Genomic DNA, 24,193 nt, shown 5'->3' on the forward strand with positions numbered 1-24,193 from the left:
TTTTCTACTAGAGGTCCGATGCACGAAATTCGTGCAAGAGTAGGCCTTCCTTTCCTCTGGCACCCGGGACCCAGGCTTCCCTCACAGCCCCGGCTTCGCCCGGAAGGTCGTCCAGAAGGACGTCTGGTCTAATTAGCATATTACGCTTTTATTATTATAGATAATTACATGCTTAAAATTTCAGGGAAATGTAAACACGTCAAGAATGTAGAAGCTCAAATTAGGTAAGCAAGTGATTATAATTATAGCTAAAAATTTCAGTGTTTATTGTTAGCCAGGCACTGTTCTAAGAACTTGACATGCATTTAATCTCTTAGGCCCACGACAACCGTGAGAAGCAATACGTCCTTTCATTATCCCCATTTCACAAATGAGGAAACTGAGACAGAGGTTCAGAAACGTGCCCATGTTCACCCAGACAGTAGGCATGAGTTACCTTTGAACACAGGCCGTCAACAAGACAAGCTATGCACTCAGCTTCAGCCTACACTGGATCACTATTTACATATACTCAGCTACAGTCACATACCTAGTAGTGGTGAAGCTGGAACCCAGGTGGGCCTGAAAATCACATTTAAATAAAACACATTATTGTAGACTTGTTTCTCAAAAAATTTTTTTACACCAGGTCCTCAGTCTTGAGTTTGCTTCAGTTAAACTATCATCATTAAGCTGTAACTAGAATTGTTGGATTTACAAAGTACCATCCTAAAAGCCTTTTTTGTGACCAAAAGAAAAAAGCTTATATAAATGTGAAGATTTTCAAAATTTAAGGTACATTCGTCTAACTTTGGCTCTTGCAGACTGGTCCCAAAGGAAATCCTTACATCTACACATGGCTAAATTGGAACAGATTTTTGTCCTATAGTATGGCCTCTTGAATTGCCAAGACAAAATGTTCCATAAGGAAGCCAGCATTTAAAAAATGAAACATATAGTTCTTTACAGGTAACTAGAGAGGAGGCATTTTCTATAAATGAGAGTTCTTCCCACTGGGTTACTGTCCTTTTACAGCCAACAGAAGAAATCCTAACTTGCTTTTTTGATTTCTCAATATTTCTACCACCCTCGAAAGTCCTGATTTTTTTTTTTTTAGGGTATTTCAACATACCCTGCAGAGTTGTAAAAGTTAGAAATCAATGGCCTGGAGCAGTGTTGCTTCACAATTTTTTTTATTGAAACAACCCACAGAGGATACATGAAGTTCATGTGGATAACATACCCTCATGAGCCTACTCAAGAATATGTTATTATAGTCATAACTGTGAAACCCATTCTGACTTACAAAGTAAATCCGTCGCAACAGATGAACTTCACACTGGTTGAGAACAACTTGTCTATAAAGAGAAGTGATCTAGCCCAGTGGTCGGCAAACTCATTAGTCCACAGAGCCAAATATCAACAGGACAACGGTTGAAATTTCTTTTGAGAGTCAAATGTTTTAAACTTAAACTTCTTCTAACACCACTTCTTCAAAATAGACTCGCCCAGGCCGTGGTATTTTGTGGAAGAGCCACACTCAAGGGGCCAAAGAGCCGCATGTGGCTCGCGAGCCGCAGTTTGCCGACCACTGGTCTAGTAGATCAGTTCAGTAAGCCAGTCTGGTTGTGAAGCTAGCCTATTTTTTGTCTTTTTGGAAATAGTGCCATAGCTAAATAACCTCAAAGTACTCTGTCTTCCAGTCCCATATTCTCATTTCATTCTTGCGCAGTGTGTCCAGACATTACCTTTCTACAAAAGAGGTGCCAAGAAGTTGATGGAGAGACCATGTTCTTCCCACGCATTTGTGCATGTAGAATTATTGATTGAGGTTATTTTATGTGCTAGGAGCTTTGCTAGTCCCTGAACTAGGTGGATATGCTCCCTACCCTCTTAGTGTTTTCAGTCTCCTGGAAATAGGAATTTATGGGAGTAACTAGGAAGGTGAAGTACAGAGTGCAATAAAAGATGATAAGAAAACCTCATTTAGGAGTTAGAGAAGGATGCCCTGGGAAAGTGAGAGTTAAACATGAATTCCGGCATCAGGGACAGAGCCCAGTCTCTCGCGTGCCTCCCCCACCCCTTTTACAACAGCTTGCTCAGAGTCCACAGCCAGCAAGAGGTGGAGCTAGGATCTGTACCCCGGATCCGGCTCTGGGGTTTATAATCCTAACTACTCTGGGTATTGTTTCTTTATGATTACACTGGATTTTCTTATAATATGCTATATTCTTAAAAAAATAAGTACAATAATAACAGTTACCATTTATTGAGCACCTTCTCTGTGCCCCATTTCTTTGATTTTGTGATAATTCTTCAAGGAAGTTATTATTTTCATCATTTTACACATGTAAAAACGGAGACTTAGAGAAGTTAAACAACGTGGCCATGGATTATAAATCTCAATGGGGCTGCTTTCAGTGAGGATGAAACAGGCATAATTTATGATTGCTGACTGGTCTTTATGATTGCTGACTGGTCTTTTTTTTTTTTTTTTTTTTGTAAGCTTGCAGGGGTTTTTTCACATAATTTGAGTTTTTGCTTTCTTGTTCTTGGGTATATTTCAAAGCTCTGAGTACTATTTTTAAAAAATAAAAGTAACAATAATAGTACTTTGCTATATTTAACAGTTTATAAATTATGTTTACTGATTTTATCACTGAATCCTAAATGGTGTTATCTTCACTATATAAATTAGCCCAAACATTGAGTATACTTCCCTAATATAGAATATTACTGCATATAGAGGCTTCAAACATTGCGGGTAATTCTGAGAAAGAAGGAACCATTTTAAGGAAAAAGATACCATTCTTAGTAGGAAAAACAAACCCACAACTTCCGACCCATAGACCGAAGGCCAAATAGCATGGTCATATAATGTAGGAAAATGGCTCATTTTCTAATACTTGGTAGGTCTAGTTTCTCAGAAACTACCTTAATTTACCTGTGCAAGCTATTCTTAATTAGTTTTGAATGTATAATTTGTGATGAATTTGATTCACTTGATTTTGTGGACTGCTTCTTCTGGTTAAAAATATGGCTTGGCAACCATACAGAACAGATCCTGTCAATAATATTTAACTGAATAAATTAGCTCATTTAATTTCTTTTACATGCCACGAGCTTGAAAATTAAGTTGCAAGAAAATCATCAAAGAACCAAATATTTTCAAAATCACCAGATAAGGAAGTTTCTTTGCAGATGATGGTGAAGCTATGAGGAATTAATATACAAGGAACTAAATAGACTATGATAGAAAGACCTATTTAATTTTCCCCTACTCTTTAAGATGCTATGCAACCAATAAGAAGAGTATAAAAGACAACTTGTTCTAATCTTTGTATATGATAACATACTTCATTCTTAATAAGCAGCCCCATTTGATTAAAATGGAGCTTAGCACTTTGCCCATGTTTCATTAAAATAAAAAAAGTTTCCATACACTTAAATGTAATCCTCCTAAGAACAGACATCATGCCTAGTACAATAGGTATCCAGTATCTATTAATAACAGTATATAGTCCTACCATTCTTTGCAAGCTGAATATCAGTATAACTGACAAGACATAATATCTGTTACATTTATACTGTTTTTAAATTATAATGTGATTTGATTAGGACTTTTTAAAATTCAATAATCATAGATTTACACTTCTTCAAAATGCCAATAATAGGGACAGGACATGGATACAGATTTATAATATAAATATGTATCTTTTCTAGGGGATATTATTTTTTGCTAGTTGATGATTATGTGTAATAAAACATTTCCTAAATGAGTCCATACCATATTCAGCAATAATACAATGGTTTTCTGTTAGATTTACATTCTAGGCAGATAAGGTGAGGCAAAAGATTTTGGAATTAAAGAAAATAAGTGAACACCAGTTTCACTCGGAGTGCTTATCACATATCACCTTTTTAATTGAAGATTCAGAATCGTTCACTGTCAAGTGTCCAGACAGTACCCTTAAAGCAATTTGAAACTTTACTACAAAAGTCAAGTTAAACCCCAAATTTGCTTTCAGCCTTCAGTATGTTCACTAAATTCAAAACTAGTCATGGGGATGGCCTTTCCTCTGGAGACAGCTTGTACGAAGTGACTTACAAACACCCATTAGAAAGTTGTAATGGCAGCACCCCATTGCCTCCAAAGAGTATGGTTTAAGGTAAAAGCTCTCTGCTGTTCTTACATGTGATTATTGATCGCACAAGATCAGTCTATACATTTGTTCTATCTCATATTGTAATGGTGTGTGATTGGAGAAGATGGGGGTTTACTTAATGCTATGGATATATAATACTATTTGAGCAATTGAAGAAAAGGCTAACATAAAAATGATTATCAACTCTAGTTTTGAAGTATCATTTCTTAAGATTTAGAGTTTGCCTGATGAGACTAAAATGAAAGGAATGTTTATTTTAGCTATTTCAGTCATCGGTTTTTCCTTTGTAACTCCTATAAGTCAGGGGCCAGGATGGCACCATTTATCAGTGAAATAGGCCAGTTATCATGCAAAAGGGAAGAGCAAGGACTCTGAGAAGCTGGAGGAAGCTTTCCCGTCCATCGAGGAATGGTAGTCCTCAGTTCTAAATGATTGATGCCAAATTGAATATCAGCCCAGGGTTGGCAAATCTACTCTGACTTATTCCTCTAAGAGAAGCTATAAATCTGCATGTTACTTAAAACATTTAAATTTTAAAGTGTTGGCACATAAATGAAAAATTTTAACATTATTTGGTCCAAACAAAGTGTACCTATTGACCAATATGTGCCACCAGCTGGCAACTTCTATCAAGGAAATGCTTCCTTCTCAACTTCTTTTCTCAGTTTTCCTTCTTTCCCATCCCCATTGTCACCTTGATAGTTTAGAACCACATTAGCTCACCTTTGAAATCATCTGAGTCTCTCAATCTGCTGTCTCTACCTTCTGGATCTCCCCACTGCTATCTAACTTCTTTGCCTCTATCAATTCCCTTAAACATCATCTTGATGTTGACACCACTCTTCTAAAATCTTCAGTGGATTCCCATCTCCCACTAAATGAAGCCTTAGGCTTGGCACTCAGAGTTGAACAATTTGGTTCTTCCATAGGATAGCTTCTCTGCCTTCTACAGCCCTTAGAAACTATCAGTGAAACTAAGTGAATCAATGAAACTAAGCCTTCTTGCTCTTTACCTCCAAATCTTTGTTCATGCCTTTCTATTCTTCTTTTACCACTGTACATGCATGCCTAATTGCCCTTCAGGTTAGGAATGTTGCCCCAAATCATACTGCAGAACTAGCCCTGCAGAACTACCACTTCTGTTGGGCACAGACATCACAGTATGTACCGGTGTCAACATTGATGTTGAGTCACTGCTACAGGGTCGCTCCCAAAAACTATATATTGTGGCCTCTGCCCTCCTTAGAATGGAAGCCTGTGGTGCCTCTGCTTCTTTGTTCCAGTAGCTTCAGATTCCAAGTTTGAGACAGTGGTTGGAATCTGATTAACAGAACCTTGGTCCTGTGCTCCTGCACTAAAATGATACTTGACAATTTTAACTTCTACAATTGAAGAACGAGACATTTCTCGTACGTAAGAAGAGTGTTCAAATGCTGGTGAGCCGAAAACATGAACAAATATCTACTTAACAATGAAAAGTAACTACCAATGAGGAGGGGCGGTTATTAAGCTCGTCTTACTGACCTATTTAATTTTTTAAAATACTAGTTTGCTGTTAATTATTTTCCTCTTTGCTCAATAAGCATAAGTAGACAGGAAAGGTGGGGGTGGGAATCAATGGGAGAAGGCTAAGGGAAAGAATATGACTCTTAATTTTAACATTTTCTGCAGATTTGGCCACACAAATATCCATGCACACTCTTATTTTACATATAGAATAGAGTCAATTCCTCCCCAGAAAGACAACCTTAAAATGTCGTACATTTACTGCGTGCAGACTAAAACCTAGGATTTTGAGTGGTGTGCAGCCCTCTCGCTCACACCCAAATTTGGCTTTTCACGTTACAGTGACCTGTACCAAGAAAGACAAGTCATCTGCCTTCCATACATCCAATTTAAATGGTACATAACAACAGGATGACCAAATGAAAATTCTCATTTCGAAAGGAGAGGATGGGAACACAAAGCAATCCATCATCCACAGAAATGATAAAATTCCACTCAGAAGTAATGGTGAAGGTTGAAAACAGGATTCATTTCTTGGCTTACTCACTTGGCACTTTTGGTTCTGTTTTCTGGAAAGTGTTTCTTTGTCCTTTATTCTTCGAAGCTACAGGGTTTACACTGAAGAGGAGGCCTCTAGCTTTCTGCCTGCTTGCTAGTGCAGGTTAGGAAACTCAGTAGTTACTTTAGGGGTTGAACAGACTTTTGTATGTGGGCTAGTAATTCTTTTTTTCTATGCAGGTCCTTCAAAAATTCAGTAGGCTTACAGTCTTTTTGACTCCAGTTCGTTTCAAGTGTGGGTAACTCCAGTCAAACACCTCACTGGACAAAGATTTTAAGCCTCAAGTTATTGTTCTTTTAGTTTCTAGCCTCTGTGTCCTTTGCTCTCAATTCAATGGCAGTCACCTTGATTTGAAAGCAATGGGTTTGGGTGGGAAGGGAACCCCTTAATTCAATTTGGTCAGAAGGCTTTCCCCTTTGGATGGCAAGATCCCACTTATTTATACACACTTTTCTTCCTGCACGTTTAGGATAATTTTACATTATTTCAGTCATTTTTAAAATCAGACTTTGTATAGCATTTTACAGTTGTCAAACTTTTTATACAGATTATGGTATCTGATCCTTATTCATCAGTACTCATTAAAGACCACTACATGTCATATATTCTGTGATGTAGGCTAAATATGATCCTGAGTTTATGCAAAAGACCTCAGCTTCAGAAAGGGAGATTACCTGCCCAGAGTTCTAAAATGGCCAACTAGAGCTTGAACTCATATTGTCTGATTCTAAAATGGCATGCTCTTCCCAGGCCGATGGAGGAACATGTTGCTATCTGGGTCCACAAAGAGCAGGCGGGGGGCGGGAGGGATGTGGTAAGTCACACATCAGCTGTTGAAGCTTCTGCCCTGAAGTTATATGGACCAGTTTTGCTCACATTTCACTGGCCAAGCAAGTCACATGACCCCACCTTGCTTCAGAGGTGGGGAGAAAAGTGAATCTATTTAAACAGCCCTAATATCTACCATAATTGTGACTTCTGCTTGTAGTTAACTGTATTATAGCTATTAACTACATAGCTTTCATAATAGTTGTAAAAGCTGTTGGAATGAATGAATTTGTGCTAAACTCTGAAACAATTTTGAAAATCAACTGTTAATTTTATTAAATTCTATTTTATTTTAATTGTTAATGCAGATCCTGAATTAGCCCAAAAGAAATGGTCAGGGAGTTGTCCCTATTTTGTTTAGACTTTCAGGGATTTTAGTTATATTTTTTATAGTTAGAAGCTCTAGCAAGCATAAATATCAGTGCACAGCTTTTATATACTAATATACTGTCCCCATATTGAGGTCTTGTAGGACAAAATAGGAAAATAAATCAACCTCTTTCATGTCTTGATATAAACTCTGTAGATGGGAAGTTATGGCCACAGTGACCACCATGGAGTGGGGAGAGTGCTGGAGGCAATTCTTATACTTGCAAGTTGGAGGTAGTGGGAGTTCAAGTGCAATGTGAAATTATTACTGGTTTTTAAAGATGAAAAGCTACTAAAGAGGAATTAGCCACTCTGGGCCTCAGCTTTCTCATTGCTACAATAAGGGAGCGCATAAACTACAAAGGTGCACTGGATCCCAAAGACAGCTTCTGAAATTCTATGATTCAGTAATTTTAGGAATTCTAATTTTAATGCATTGTTAAAATTATTTAAATGTAATACAAAATGGCTTCTCCAAATTATACTCACTCCGGAAATTGGTAGTTTTGAATAAAATGCAAATAGAGTGCCTTATTAACTCAAAGGACATAAATTATAGTCAAAGCTAACCGTTAAAGTCAGGTTTCAGAATCTACCAGCCTGTCAAACCTGTCCCCATAAGTCATTTTGCATATTAACATCAAGAAAGTTCTGACTCGCCCTAACCGGTTTGGCTCAGTGGACAGAGCGTCGGCCTGTGGACTCAAGGGTCCCAGGTTCGATTCCGGTCAAGGGCATGTACCTTGGTTGCGGGCACATCCCCAGTAGGGGCTGTGCAGGAGGCAGCTGATCGATGTTTCTCTCTCATCGATGTTTCTAGCTCTCTATCCCTCTCTCTTCCTCTCTGTAAAAAATCAATAAAATATATTAAAAAAAAAAAAAAAGAAAGTTCTGACTCTAAAGTAAGTCTGTCTGCAATAGGAGATGAGATCTTCCAGGGGAGCGTAAACAGGGGGGGACCTATGGAGATAGGATTTGGAAAGAGGTCACTGTGACTTTAAGTTTGGCCTTTCATGGTGAGCTCATTTGGGGGCTTGGGAGATTTCCAAATGTGTGGTAGCAAAGAGGACCTTTTGGTTTTTGTTGTGAAGTCACTCGGGGTTTTCTGGTTTTCAGATATTGTTAGGGAAACTGGCCCTTTGGTAGTTTATTTACTCAAGAGGCTTTCTTTGAATGTAGCCTGTGCCAAGTAAATGAGTCATCATACTGAGCAGAGCAGAATAACAGGGGCGCCTCCTGTGTTCAGCTTCTGCCTGTGATGTTTTGCAATTCAGAACTTGATTTTTACCTGCAGGCATTTTCTCCAAATGCACGTTGGCTTAAAATACCTAACAGGAGAGTGAGTGGTTTAAGGGCTCTACAACATAATCTGGGCCTTAGTTCTATAGTTTGCTACCTGAGTATTTTTAAACATCTTTACACACACACACATTATGCATTTATAGATAGGTAAGATATGTGTGTATATATACTTTAATAAATATACACTTTTTTATTGTGGCTATTGAGCTCTTACAAATAATTGTAGGTGGTCCACTCCTGTGGTTATAATAAATTATTTTCATAGATCTCTCCATTAATAACTATCTAAAAAAGTACTTATTGCTGATTACCACAAATTTAGCAGCTTAAAGAAACACCCATTCATTAGTCACAGTTCTGGGGGTCATACCTGACATGTCTGGGTTTTCTGCTTAGTGTGTCATGTGGCTGAAATCAAGGCGGGGCTGGGCTGAGCTCTTGCCTGGAGGCTCTGGAGGAAAGTCTGCTTCCAGGGTCATCCAGCTCCCCTGTTTCCTTGCTGTTAGAGATTGCTCTGGGGTCCTTTCCACAGAGTCCCCTCCATCTTCAAGCCAGTATAAGTGTACATGAATCCTTCTTGTGTTTCAGATCTTCCTGATTGACTTTTCTGGAACCTCCCAGAGAAAGCCCTCTTGCTTTTTAAGATCTCATGTGTATATGTTAGGCCCACAAAGATAATCTTCAGGTTAACTGATTAGTAACCTTAATCACATCTGCAAAATCCCTTTTGCCATGTTAAGTAACATAATCATGGAGGCTATCTTAGAATTCTGCCTACCACACTCACTTTATGTAGAACCTTCAGTGTTATATAGGTTCAGTTTTCAGGTTGAACAACATGACAGAGCATTTGGAACACTAAATGAATTATATTAGTTTAAATTACTTTTATTATGAACATGATGCAAAAGATTTGTGGTACTGAAACACATTTACTTTTTAAATAAGTCTATATATGTATCAGATAAAAGTACATTTAAAAGACATATTTTAAGGAGCTCTTATAAATGCCTAGCATATTGCCTAGAATTCTTTGATTCCATCAGGTGACAAGGAGTAGCATTATCTTCCTCAATGCATGCTACTAACCATGGTCTTGGTCATACACTAATGATACAAACTAGGAGACTTCAGAGCTAAGAGATCAAAGATCATCTGTCATCCTCCCCTTCCTTTTTTGTAAATGAGGAACCAGAGACTCAGTGAGGGGATATGACTCAGAGAAGGCCACAGGGCCAGCTAATTAGTGGTGGAAATTGGCCTAGAATACATGTTTACTGATTCCCAATTAATAACAGTGTCATTAATTGAAGAATTTCTATATAATAGGTACTACTCCAAGCACTTTAAATATATTGTTTTCTTTAATCCTCACAAAAACTCTGTGAGGTAGACATCATTATTGTCAACGCCATTTCAGTTTGAGAAAACTGAGTCATGGGAGGGTAACTTAGTCAGCATCACCCAGCTGGTACGTGGTCAGAGAGACAGTTTGACACCAGGACCTGACCTCTTCGCTGTGCTCTTCTCCTCCCCCCACCAGCTGCTGTAACAGGGCCTCACACGCAGCGCAGAGTTAGCTTAGTACCGTCTCCATTGTAGGCTGCACAGGCTGCCCATTGGTGATCTGACAGTCAGTCTGTGAATAGCAGAGAATTTGAAGTCTGGGAACTGTGCACGCACTCCGTCCCTGTCATTTTCTTTGTGGTTTCAGGGATCTGTGTAACCCTCTGGGACTCGGATGCTGTATCTGTAAGATGGGATCCCTAGAGTTGTTCTGAAAAGGATGCATGTAAACAGCAATCTGTAAACAAGAGGACCGCATGCCCGTTGTATTGTTGTTCTTTGACAAATGATGGCTGGTTCTCGTCACCCTGTAACAGCAGATTTTCTCCTCGCTTACGCTGTGAAAGACTCAGACGTGACACATAACACAGTTCATCTTTGCCATTGCAAGGGCTTTGTCCTGAGAGCTTTAGGAATCTCGTTGCTTTGAAAGTCGTGTTTCCTGTACATATCCTCGTTCCACATCTTCCAACTTAACGGAAGTTGTAGATCTCACTAGATGGTGATTGTTAACAGGGCATTCTTCCCAGGAACTGAGCAGGAGAGCTACATGCAGAGGCCAGGACTCAGCCCTGGGCCTGGCTCCCTCACGCCAGCCCGGTACCTTCCATGATTCCAGTTTACACCTGGACAAAATGTTACTGCTTTTTGATGTGGCCATTTGGGAATTGCTCTAAATAAAGTCATACATATTAAATTGATGAATACCAAGATCTATTTTAAACACTTTAACCTCTTTCTTATATGTATTTTTCGCTATACCATTTTAAAATAAATTGCAGGTAATATAACATTTCAGGTATAAATATTTCTTGTAATAAATAAGGACATTTTTTATGAGACATGCCATTATCTACCTAGGAAAATTAATAATTTCCTTATCTCCTTTAACAGCCAATCACTACTCAAATTATCCCTACATGTCCTAAAATTGCTTTTAGAGTGTTTTGCTTTTATGGTTTCTTGTTTTGTATTAACCCCCCCCCAAAAAAAAAAATATTAAAGCCATCACTCACAGCTTTTAATAGTTACATCTCTATGATATATTTTTTTTAAATCTGGAACAATTTACTCAACCTTGTTAGTTTATTTTCATGATATTAGCTATTTTGAGAGATTAGGCCAATTCTCTTGAATGAAATCCCATGTTGTGGGTTTGTCTGATTTTTTTTTAATTGTCATTTATCTTTTTACCCTCTCTTCTGTATTTTTGAAAACTAGAAGTTGGTTCCAAAGATCTGATGAGAAGCAGGTTGTATATTTTTGTTCGGAACAACTCAATAGGTGATATTGTGTAGGTTGTATCAGGAAGCACATATGATTGTCCTGCTATTAGTGCTGCTAAGTTTGACCACTTGATTACGATGGTGATAGCCAGGTCTCCCAGTGTTAACATGTGTTTTCCTTGAACAAGTAGAACTAATCCGTGGAAAGATTTTTTTTTTTTTTTTTTTTTTTGGCTCATATGAATAGTTAGTGATGTTAGCATTCATCAATGTGCCTTATTTGAATCATTCATTCCATTGGAGGTTACAGATTGGTAATTTTAAAATGTATTCCTTTTACATTTCATATATAGTTGATTTCAGAGAGGAAGGAAGAGGAAGAGAGAGAGATAGTAAAACAAATGGTGAGAGAGAATCATTGATCGGCTGCCTCCTGCATGCCCCCTGCTGAGGACTAAGCCTGGAACTGGGCATGTACCCTGACTGGGAATGGAACCGTGACCTCCTGGATAATAGGTCGATACTCAGCCATTGAACCACACCAGCCCGGCTCCTTTTACATTTCTCCACTAACATTCCTCTGTAAAGAAGAGCTTTCTCTCATCAACGGCAGATACTTCGTATCATCTTAAGTTCATATCAGTACAACATGTTTATTTCAATTATTTAAAATATCAACCTTAGATTATGGAACTGAGCTGGAAATGAGTCATAACTGTTAATTTTATATATAATATTTAAAGCATTTTGATGTACATCAAAGGTGACAGTGGAGAATAGATAAAATTTAAAGCAGTGTTTCAAATGGTGAACAAATATTACGAGAGGTTTGGTGAATCATCAAGTCACTGGCAATATCAGCAAATATGTGTTGATCTAAAATGAAATTATTAATATCAGGCACTAAAAGAGCTTATTGAATCCCCAAAACGCTAATGATATGCATGGTCACTGTCGATAATATTTAGACCTGACAAGAAGTAAAGTATTACAGATCATTTGGACTATCACCCTGTTGTTCCAGCTCTGGTAGTCTCTCAGAGCCACATGCCAACATGCAAGGCCCTTTATCATGTGACCCACCCCCACCATTACTCCTCCTGTCTTCTTGCTTCTTCTTGAATCTGCCCATTGTGCAAGCTCAGCTCAAATTCCACTCCCTCTATGAGGACACTCCTTCCTCCCCGACCTCTCAGATAGCACTCCTCACCTCTGTCACATCTGTAGTACTCGACTCTGTTTCCTATTTGGTCTTCTAATTGACTTCTATAAGTAAACCTCATATCCAAACTGATCCAAACCGCTGAAGATCCTTGAGGACACGACTTGCCCATGACCAGATATTAAAAAGCTCTTTTTACCGGATGTTGCTGGGTTTTTGTATTCCTTTGGGAATCTCTCTGAAAGTTACCAACAGATGAGGAACTATTAGCAAGCAGGGCTCTCTCCCTTGGCTGGCTTTCCCTGCCTTCTAACATCAATCATCCTGCAAAACACAGGATTCCATGTGAAAGTTCAGGCTAGCATTGAGTATTACTCAGCACCTGCTCTTTGGAAATCACATGAAGGCCTCGTTCTTTTACTATGCCAAAGAGAAAGGAAAAAGAAAAAGACGCGTATCAGTTAATCTTGCATTTAAATATTACAATAAAAACAAAGCTTATTACATTTCCCTTAGGTTGAAACTTTTTGTTTCTTTCACTCCCAGTTTGAACACTGTTTTAAATGGAAATGAAACAATGGCATTTTGTGCTTGAAGATTTTTAGAAAATGTTCATCCCACTCAAGGCATTGTTGGAAACACCTTTTCTCTCTCTTTCCTGAATAAGCCCTTTGTATTGGCGCAGTTCTTTTCCTCTGAGGACCTCGGAGTGTTGTTGGCTGATCCTTTTTCTCACCAGGTGGCGATGACCAAGCCGTCACCCCTTTTGCTTTCTGTCTGTGCAGAAGCAGGCGGTAAGAAGCTGCGGAGCACGGTGCAGAGAAGCACAGAAACAGGCCTGGCCGTGGAGATGAGGAACTGGATGACTCGCCAGGCGAGCCGGGAGTCCGCCGACGGCAGCATGAACAGCTACAGCTCCGAAGGAAAGTGAGTGAGGCCGGCGCGATGCACACCTCCAGGCCCCACTCCCTCTGCTCTCACAGAAACTGCCCACACACTCTGCAGGGCCATCTTGGTTTTCACTGGTTTGCTGTGGAGAGAATGTGGCCCCTCCCACTGAGAAATGAGGCATACCTGGCTTTTTATACCGGGGACCTAGGTCTGGGGATAAAATGTTGGGCTTTAATGGCAAAATGCTAAAAGGGGACATTCACAATGCATGCAATTAAAAATCTGCCCTCGCTTGAAACGACACACCTAAATGCACAAAAACAGTAAGCATCATGCCACTCCTGTGTGAACAATGCTAACTTAAAAATCTTTTCTCCGGGAGTCATTACTGCAAAGGACAGAACACGGCTGCATGCCTAGTTCCATGCAGTAGCAAACAGCGCAGACAAACGTAGTAGCCGAATGCCACAGATTGGGAGCCTTTCCTGTACACAGTTACCACACAGCTTCCCCTTGAATCGGCTGCACCTGAGATATTGTGGAAGCATTTATGAAGACTGTGTAGCCTTGTCACCAACAATCTAACAGTAATTAGCAACTGCAGATCAGCAGATGGGTGCATAAGTGACATTGATAGAGGAAAGTGGGGTTTACTGACTTCACGCTGTCATCCCCACGGAAGCATCAGCTGTTTAGACAACACACATGGGCCACTTCACCAGTGTGAGGCCATAGGCGCTGCTGGCAGAGTCTTCATGATATGCCCTACGGACCATTTGTCTAGCACGATTATATAAATAGAAGAGATGTGTATGGCTTCTCTGCATTTATAAATAAGGTTATGTGGGATACTTATGGAAATATCACAATGTTTGGATTAACTGTATATTTGGGGACTGAGTTTGGGGGAAGACATGGATTTGATGTGAATCAAGGATGCCTTAAAAGAGAGGGAGAATCGAGTACAAATGTGCACTGAGCACTCCGATAGATACGTTAGGGGTATCAAAAGTTTACACTGCCACCCCTCACATGTTTATAGTCTTATTGGAGAAATGGATGAATACTCATAAATTCATTCAACAAATAGAACATAGAGCTTCTAGAGTTCTGGGCACGGAGCTATGAGTTGGGGATATAAGCCATACAAGGGAGCCAAAATCAGTGGATGGACTTTAGAATCATATAGGCTTAAGTTCTCATCTGTTTTTTGGCATTATAGAAACTTGGGTGAGTTTCTATGCTTCATTTTAATTAATTGAGCTTAGCAATTATTCATTAAGTGCTTACAATACCCCAGGCACAGTTCTAGGTGTGGAGATGTATCAATGAACAAAATAGAAGAAAAGAAACAAACTCTACCTTCACCAGACCTATATATAGTATAGTAGACAAGATAGCCATTAAAGAAAAATTGTTAAAATATATAGTAGATTAGGTGGTATAAGTTTTAAGGTGAAAAACAGAGAAAGGGCCCTGACTGGTTTGGCTCAGTGGATAGAGCGTCGGCCTGCGGACTCAAGGGTCCCGGGTTCGATTCCGGTCAAGGGCATGTACCTTGGTTGCGGGCACATCTCCAGCAGGAGGTGTGCAGGAGGCAGCTGATCGATCTTTCTCTCTCATCGATGTTTCTGACTCTATATCCCTCTCCCTTCCTCTCTGTAAAAAATCAATAAAATATATTAAAAAAAAAAGAAAAGAAAAACAGAGAAAGGGGGAGCAATGATACAGGGTGTGTATAAGGTTTTATGTAGGGTAGACAGGGAAAAGGACACATCCAAGTAAAGACCTGAAGGACGTTAGTGAATATATGGATATTTGAGGGAGGAACATTCTACGCTGAAGGGATGGCTGGGGCCCTGAGGCAGGAGCCTGGGAGGCGTCAGCAGTGGAGGGCAGCACCGGAGTAAGGGCAGAGGTGGTAACAGACTAGGAAGTGAGATACGGTGAGCAGGGGTGGACAGTTTGTGTAGTCTGTACATATCATTGTGAGGACTTTGCTTTTACTCTGAGGGGTGAGAAGTCCCTGGAGGGTTTTGAGCAGACATCACTCTGACATCTGACATCACTCTGCCTGCTGTGGGGGTGGTAAGCAAAGGTGGCAACAGGGAGGTCCCTCAGAAGGCTGTTGCAGTCATGCAGAAGCTAGAAGATGAGGGCTTGGGCTAGAGTGGTAGCATTACTGGGGTCAGAGTCTAGATGTATTTTGAGCCAGTAATATTGATGTATAGTAGAGCCAGTAATATTGATGCATGTGATATGGCATGAGAAAAAGAGAGTGTATGAGTTTGCTAGGGTTGCCATAACACAATACCACAGACTGGGTGGCTTAAACAACAGAAATATATTTTCTCATCGTTCTGGAGGCTGGAAATCCAAGATCAAGGGTGTCAGCAGGGTTGATTTCTCCTGAGGCCCCTCTCCTTGCCTCGCCGTTGGCCTCCTTCTCACTGAGTCCTCACCTGGTCTCTCTGGGTGCATGTCCCTGCTGTCTCTTCCTCTCCTTATAAAGACACCAATCATATTAGATTAAGGCCCCACCCATATGACCTCACTTAACCTTAATTAGCATTAGTCATACTGGGGATTAAGGCTTCAATACATGAATTGCCCAGAGGGAGAGGGAGGGGGAAACACGGTTCAATCTGTAACAAAGAGGAAAGACATCTCCAAGATTAATTGAAAGGGTAAAGTTGAGGGTTAAGATGGGGACCCTCTGAGGTGAACAGAGTTTGTTTTTTGTTTGCTTGGGGTTGGGGACAAGTTATATTTCATTGCCTATTAGACATCCAAGCAGATATGTTGACTAAGCAGTTAGAATACAGGTCTGCGGCCCAAGGGAGAGTCCCAAGCTGGGGATGCCATTCTAGGCAGTATCAGCATAGATGGTGTTTAAAACCACGAGACTAGACGAGATTACTGTGGGACCGAGGACTTGGAAATGATAAGAGGTCAAAGGATCAAGCTCCCAATATTGAGGCAGAACTAGCAAAGGAGACTGCAGTAAAGTGGCCAAAAAGTAAAACCACGACTAGAGAATCTGGGAGACAAAATGGAAAACGGGTTTCAAGGAAGAAACAGGCATCCATTGTGTCAAATGACGCTAAGTTAAATAGTACTAATTAATACAGAGTATTAGCAGTTCAATATACCACTGCGGCGACTAGGTAACTTGATCAGAAAAATTTTAGTGGAGTGGAGAAGATAAAGCAAGGAAGAGAGCAAGGAAAAGTGTGGTAGAGTTTCAAGGGAGAGTGAGAGGAAAGACATTGAAGACAGCACACAGAGACAACTCTTTCGAGGAGTTTCAGGAGAGAAATGGGGTGGTAGCTGGAGAGGCAAATGGGGTTAGTGAAGGGAATTTTTTTTTTTTTGAGGTAGAAGAGATAATGGTATGTGTGCTGGTGGGAGTGATATGAAAAAAGTTTCTTCATCTATAAAATGGGTTAAATAATGGAATCTATCTCTTAGGGCAGCTAAGATGATCAAGTATGATAATGCCAGTCACGGAGTAAGTGTTCGATATGTCCTGAGCACTATTAATAGGAACCATAGTCCATGTCCTCCAGACAAGGAAGAGAAAGACACGTACGCGGAAGCCTGCAGTGCAGTGTGACCAGTGCTCCTGGTGACACCCATGGGGGGCTAGAGAATAAGGAGGGAGGACCATGGGATCGAATCAATGCAAGTGGCAAAATGGTGCCCACAGCTCCTGCAGAAAGGGCTACCGGGAAACCTGGCTGTCTGATTGGAAACAGAGGTTGAGGGTTTAATCCCATGTGTTATTCTGCTTTTAGTCTGATCTTCCCTGGTGTCCGCTTGGCCTCTGACAGCCAGTTCAGCGATTTTCTGGATGGCCTTGGCCCTGCCCAGTTAGTGGGGCGCCAGACTCTGGCTACACCTGCAATGGGTAAGTATTTCTGTCGCATGATTCTGTTGTTGTTCTTTTAGATTGTGGAGAATCACATTCTTTCCTTTTCTAGGATTCTTAACAGTATTATCAGCAGGAGTAAGTATTTTATAATTTAGCAATTTAAAAAAATCTTCAACTCATTTTTTCCCCATTTCATTTATATGCTTTTTAAAGTGAGATGTTATTCATAAAAGGTTAAATCTATATGAATTTAGGAAAGTAAGTGGGAAATGATAAAATGATGTTAGGCCAAGGCCTTTGCATAGCATTTTTCTTACTGCATTTGTGTAGTAAGTTCTGTTTGTTTCTCCCTCACATTCTACCAGGTGACATTCAGGTGGGAATGATGGACAAAAAGGGACAGTTGGAGGTGGAAATCATCCGGGCCCGTGGCCTTGTTGTCAAACCAGGTTCCAAGACACTGCCAGGTAAAAGCAGAAGAGATGCTTCTATTACTGCTCACAATCCACATTCTGCAATTTGGAGACTTCGTTTTTTATTAGCTGCTGAAAACTTTGTTTTTAGATCATCGAGGATTCTAACATGCGTCAGTTATCTGTAGTAGTTTGTGTGTGTGTTCTGAGTGAGCACCCGTGAGGGTGGCCTGGTAGGGGTAATCGACGCTGTTAGATAAGCATGTATGTATGTAGTAGAAACTGCTGCAAAATAGAAACTACCACACAGGTCATTCACTTTGTACAGCATGTCCATTAGTAATTCTTTTTCTCACTAGCTGGTGTTTTGTGTCATTCTTCCATTTGTCTGGAGCTTCAAAATTTTCCTCGTGAATTCTTAAGGTTCTAGAATTAGAATAAACATAGATACAGGCCTCCAAGTAGCATAAGCCTGTTTATGGAGGACATTCTCATGATAAGACTTACTTCCTGTAGTGACTGAAGGAAACGAGGCATCGTGATAAATTTTCAGAATGCCACATGTTTCGTACTGAAGGCGTGTGTGTGCTGGGTTGCAGTGCCTCAGACTCCTGTGCTGTGCAGGGATGTATGTCCGGATCTGATGCACAGAACAGCTGCTGAGGATTCTGAAACGGGGTTTCTCACTTCAGCCCCTCCACTGGCTGTCTGTGACTTTGAGTCTCTTAACTTTGCCACCCCTGCAGAAATTCTAAGTTATAATGTATATGACCTGTTGTACAGCCTTGTGGTGACTGAGGCAGGTGTATTTATACAGGTCTTGGAGCTAGTCGACCCACTGCCTTGGAAAGAATAAGATCATTTCTACATGCATGAAAATGCTTTCATGAAGAGTCTGTCAGATACATCTCAAGCTATGGAATTCAGAATTCGTTCCCTCTTCCCAGCTAATTGGACATATGATACAAAACCTCAGCCTTGTTGTGTGCCCACACCACCATGAATAAACAAACCCTTTGTGTTTATTAAACAAGTTTACTACCCAAATAAAAACCCCTTTGAGTGATAAAAAGTGATTTATGGGGATGGGTGAATAAAACAATACAGATTAAAGCATGTTTGATTAGATTGAAGTGTTGACAAATGAAAGATTAAGACATCTCCCTTGAATCCTGTTAGGGACTAGACCAGCCTTGGGCAAACTACAGCCCGTGGGCCGGATCCGGCTGTTCTATCCAGTTCTCTTGCTCTCTCCCCTCCGCTCCTTTACTTTGAATTTATATTAGTTCACACAAACACTCCATCCATGCTTTTGTTCCGGCCCTCCGGTCCAGTTTAAGAACCCATTGTGGCCCTCGAGTCAAAAAGTTTGCCCACCCCTGGACTAGAAGCATTTGACCTTAGTTAATGCAAATCTGTATAACCTGTTGATGGCAAATTAGTGACATTTCAGGGGCTGTCGACATTGCCTAAAACTGCCTGCATAGCTGATAGTTACTTTTTGTCTCCCTAATGATTTTGACCTAATGTGGAAAGGCTGGTGACTGGGGGTTGCCAGCTCGTTCTGACAAGGTTAACCTGTTGCAGATGTCACCCATGAGTTGGCTATTTCGCAACCACAGCGCATCACTTAACTCTCCTCTTTTCTTTCCCAAGCACCATATGTAAAGGTGTACCTACTGGATAATGGAGTCTGCGTCGCCAAAAAGAAAACAAAAGTGGCACGAAAAACACTGGAACCCCTATACCAGCAGCTGTTATCTTTCGAAGAAAGTCCCCAAGGAAAGGTTTTACAGGTATCTGCTGAGTTGTTTATCCCTCACCTAAGAAAGCGCTTTCATGGAGTCAGACCTTGTCGCCAGCATCCTTACTTACCACGTCCTTTTCTGTTCCTCACAGCTGAAGTTCTTGGGAAACTTCAGAGCAGGGGCCCGTGCTGTAAAGCTGTAGACACTCTTGTTTCCTTTAAAGTGACGTACAGACTAGCCAACCCCATCACCTGTGATGAACCTCCCTGGACCACTTATGGTCTTCACACTTCATACAGTTTTCCCAACACACCTTTGGATTCTAGTAGTGAAAGACAGCAATCCCAGTAGTCAATACAACTATTTAACGTGATGTTTGATGCCAACACATTAACTGAAAGTATTTTAGTTTACAAGTTTTTGCGTACATGATTGTACCAACATTATTCTCCTTTTTCTTTTGCCAACAGATCATTGTCTGGGGGGATTACGGCCGCATGGATCACAAATCTTTCATGGGAGTGGCCCAGATACTTTTAGATGAACTGGAACTGTCCAACATGGTGATTGGATGGTTCAAACTTTTCCCCACGTCCTCCCTCGTAGATCCAACCTTGGCCCCTCTGACAAGAAGAGCATCCCAGTCATCTCTGGAAAGTTCAACGGGACCTTCTTACTCTCGTTCATAGCAGCTGTAAAACTGTTGTCATAGCAACCAGCGTTACAAAAAAAAAAAAATCACAGGTCGCTAACCCTGGTAACACTGCATGCTTAATGTTGTGTCTTCTGAGCCTGTTTCTAGGGATACAAAGCGATCCTGTGTTCTCAGAGGAAGTCGCACACATTGTGCCCTAAAGAAGGCCCTCAGGCGAGAGAGCAGCGCTGTGAAGAACGGTCAGGTTTGGAGTTCAGTAACACTCAAAATTTTGGTCCAATCTGAAGCCATGGATTAATCTCAAAGAATCAGTCAGTCTCATGCAACAAAAGCCCTTTCAATGGCACCTTTATATTTTTACCGTTCCTTTCTCTTCATTTCTCTGACCCCAAAGCCCTGCTATGCCACAGAAATGCAGTGAGCGATTCAGCCACTAAGCCATGTGATAAGTCAAGGAGTGAAGTCTAGGAAGCATCAGGTGAAAAGCAGGAGACCAGAGCAGTGGTCCGAGGCAGAGCGTCAGCCCGCCCTGGGCAGCGGCCAGGAGCAGCCAGGCCAGCGTGCACGGGGGCAGACCTCGGAGCCCCAGCAGCCCTCACTCCCTCACGCCAAGATGTGTTGGACTGTGGGAAACAAAATTCTGTGGCTACACTGTACTGAATGAAATTAAAGAAACCTTTCTGCATGGACACAGATTAGCTGAATACTTAAGTTATTTTCTTGGGGCTGCAACTTGCAAAAAACAAAAACAAAACAAAAAAAATAAAACTCAGCCATTTTCAACAATTTATATTCTTTTTAAAAATAAATTTCACTAGTGCATGGTTTTAAAAAGGGGCAAGAATGCAACAGGGTGATACAAAGACACACCATGTTTATTATTTAATCATAGTCTGTGTTTTGGCAGACATTACAAAAGAAAATACTTTCTAGAAGTTACTTAAATTCTCTTTGTGACAAATAAATGAATATTCGGTTTATTTCCATGTTAAATATACAAATCTAATGAAGTTCAATATGTGCAAATTGTTCACATCTTTCTCCTCACTTTTCTCCTTCTCCCTCTTTTAATCTTTTCTTTTCTTTCTCCCTACCAGAGTGAACAGTATTCTAAAAAATTACCAGTTTTTGACCTGATACTCTCTTGTACCCCAGGTTTGATTCAGAGCCATAAGTGCTTCTGAATTTATGAATTTCTCAAGGGGAAAAAAATTTAAGAGCTTTCTGTATTTCAAGCATGTTGGAAAGGATTTTGCAACATGGCTTGGGAGTGCACTAAAGTAAGTCAGCATGTATTTGATAAAGAAGATATTTGAACTTTTGCAATCCGTTGTCCAGTGAGTGCATGGTAATTTTATTTTCGCCTTCCAAGTTTAGTTTACAGGAAAATTCTGAAATCATGTGGCCATTGTAATGTCCGATAAATTTGTTTTTAGCACCAGCATTATTCATACAGGGGTTAAAGTATTCTTTCTAGAAGGTCTTGGGTTTCGCTTTTTAATTAATGAAAGCAATTTCTTTAGCCAGTTTCCATTTACTACGTGGATAGAAACACTGCTAAAACTTTGGGGCCCTGGAACACAGGGCTGTTTATTAATTCATTTTTTTTTTCTGTAGTAAAATTCAATTTTTCACAAATTGTATTTCTAAATAGAGTAAACATGAATTTGCAACAAATAACTTTAAAGCTCCAGTTTTTAGATGACTCAAAGAAAGTCAATCTGCCTATTCACAGTTCTTTGATGCCATCACCAAAAGTCCACACACAAATCCCAAAAGTCAAACCCCTGCCTTTGACTTTACAGACAGTTGTTATTGCCATTGGGTGGTGCTACAAGGTCAGATTTCTCTTAAAGGCCCCCTGTGTACCGGAAACGTCGCTGGTTAATGTAATAAACCACCCGGACTTCCTGTTTCTGTATGTACACTCTGTAACGCATTCTTATAGGTTGATTTAATTTCTTGCAATGACCATTGAAATCCACATCCATATCATTTCTTTAACACCATGCACCAAAATTGCTTTTATTTTATTTTTTTTCTTTTTAAATTCAGTGGTGACCATTTAAAACTATCATGCTTGCTATGGTGCAAAAGTTAAAATGAGTATCACTAACAATGCCTTCTCTTTATGTGGTGCAATCTGAAATACACCGAGGCTGTGTCTTGGCATTCTGAGATCTGTGATGGCCCCGGGTAAAGTCGTTCAGAGAATGAGGAAAGCTTTACTGACGTAATCTAGACACGTGTGTACCAGCAACAATTGGTTTCATAGGCCTACAGTGTCTATCCTCTCCCTTAGAATAAACGTTTACCATTTCCCTGATACCAAGATGCGGTCACATAATCTTTTGTGTATATTCCTATATAAATTCTTTCTAATTTTAATAAGAAGGACAGGACTGTATGGAATATTTGTACATACTCGTCATTGTGCAGTATTTATTTAAAAGTTGGTGTATTTTTTTTTTTTAATTTTCACATGTCTGCACCTCGACTTGTGGTTTAGTCATGTAAATAGCACTATTCCAGTGACCATTGCTGCCCTGTACATAGTATGTTTTAAAACTAAAGGGAATTCCAGTTGGAAAATAAAAAAAGGGCAGATTAGTCCTGTAAAGAACACCAACTAATGTAAATCAAACTCATTCTGGTGATGGTATTTAACACTTTAAATAAAACATTTTCTTTACAGACTTTGTATGCATGACTTTTCTCTGGTTTCTCTTCTCCTGGCACCCCACTCCCCACTACCACCCCCACCCCAAGCCGGCTGCAGCTCATTCCTTGGACCCCTGTGGTTTAGAGACAGCCAAGGGATCTTTCCTACCTCTGCCTACCAGGCAGACTGCTGGTCTAGGCAGACGGCCCTGGTAGAGCAGTTCTTTAGATGCCCAAGGATTTCTGCTCACATCATTAAAAGCTGCTAATTTTAAAAACGGTGGACGGTTGTTGTTCCGGATTGGAGTGCTTGCTGATTAAATGCCTCAGCAGCTCGTAGGCTGTATGAGTGGAATGGGTGGGGTTTCTGAGTCAGTGTGGCCTCCACGGATCGCAGAGTTACAGAGAGTCACCCGCAGGCTCTGCTGTTCTTGGGTGACAATGGTGAGGGTGACGGTTGGCTTGACAGTCTGTGTTTCCATTGACGTGTCTGCCCAGCTTTGTGAGGTGGGGTGCATTTTCAGTCCAGGACACAGGTGTGGTAACCTGACGTATGACAACCTGTCCAGAGACTGGCTTCTCGTGTGAGCATGAACGATGAGAGATTCTCTCCATGTGCCGCCAGGGCAGTTCCCCAAACCCCAAGTAGGAACCCCAGCAGAGTTCCATGGGGGTCCTTCCTGGTTCCGAATTTAAGAGCTGGTTTGATTAGTTAGAAATCAGCTGAAATCCAAACCTAGTTCACTCTTGAAAATAGTCATTTCTTCCATTTCCAAGGACTCATTTCCAACCCAGTCCCCCATATCTATCCCATAGTTTTTCATTGCTCAACACCTCCTACTCTAACGAGCTATTTCTCTGCTGTTCCTACACTCCTATTATAATAATCCCCTTGCCTTATAAGCCATCTCCTGCAAGCCCTTCTGCTTTCTCAACATCATCAATGTTAGTCCCTTCCTGCAACTCCCTGCTCAACACTGAGCTCTTAGCAGGTCCTGACTAAGCCTAATGCTGTGGCTGCCACACCTTCATTTCCCCGGGAGCTTAGTCCAGGCTCCACAGCAACAGTAAGGGCATGCTGGTCCCTCTTAGGGGCTGTGAAAGAACTGGTTAAAAATCACCAACGCTGTCTGCCTGGATGACCCAACCACTGTGCACATATGTCCTGTTCTTCACGTATTTGTCTCTACTCTCAACCCATGATGCCCTCAGCATCCTGTGGGCATTCATGGACTGAATAAACCAGTTCACGCACACGCCTTTGCTTTGTGAAATGTGTATGGAGAAA

At 40.6% G+C, this 24,193-nt stretch overlaps 1 protein-coding gene across 38 annotated transcripts in view; it reads left to right on the forward strand.

Annotated features, from left to right (window-relative positions):
- The window catches only part of RIMS2 (regulating synaptic membrane exocytosis 2), a 366,091-nt gene extending 343,150 nt beyond the window's left edge, over positions 1-22,941 (forward strand). For 35 of the 38 annotated variants that reach the window (XM_080646601.1, XM_080646603.1, XM_080646604.1 and 32 more), the window contains 5 exons: positions 13,449-13,590; positions 17,352-17,464; positions 17,794-17,895; positions 19,498-19,637; positions 20,060-22,938. In XM_080646601.1, coding sequence (XP_080502727.1) covers positions 13,449-13,590; positions 17,352-17,464; positions 17,794-17,895; positions 19,498-19,637; positions 20,060-20,278 — 716 coding nt within the window. In that variant the 3' untranslated portion in view covers positions 20,279-22,938. Of the gene's footprint in view, positions 1-13,448; positions 13,591-17,351; positions 17,465-17,793; positions 17,896-19,497; positions 19,638-20,059 lie in introns of all 38 variants that reach the window. The other 3 variants (XM_080646620.1, XM_080646621.1, XM_080646622.1) reach the window with 1 other exon arrangement.
- The last annotated feature ends 1,252 nt before the right edge of the window (positions 22,942-24,193 follow it).

Source organism: Plecotus auritus, assembly GCF_963455305.1.
Source record: "Plecotus auritus genome assembly, chromosome: 11".
NCBI lineage: Eukaryota > Metazoa > Chordata > Mammalia > Chiroptera > Vespertilionidae > Plecotus > Plecotus auritus.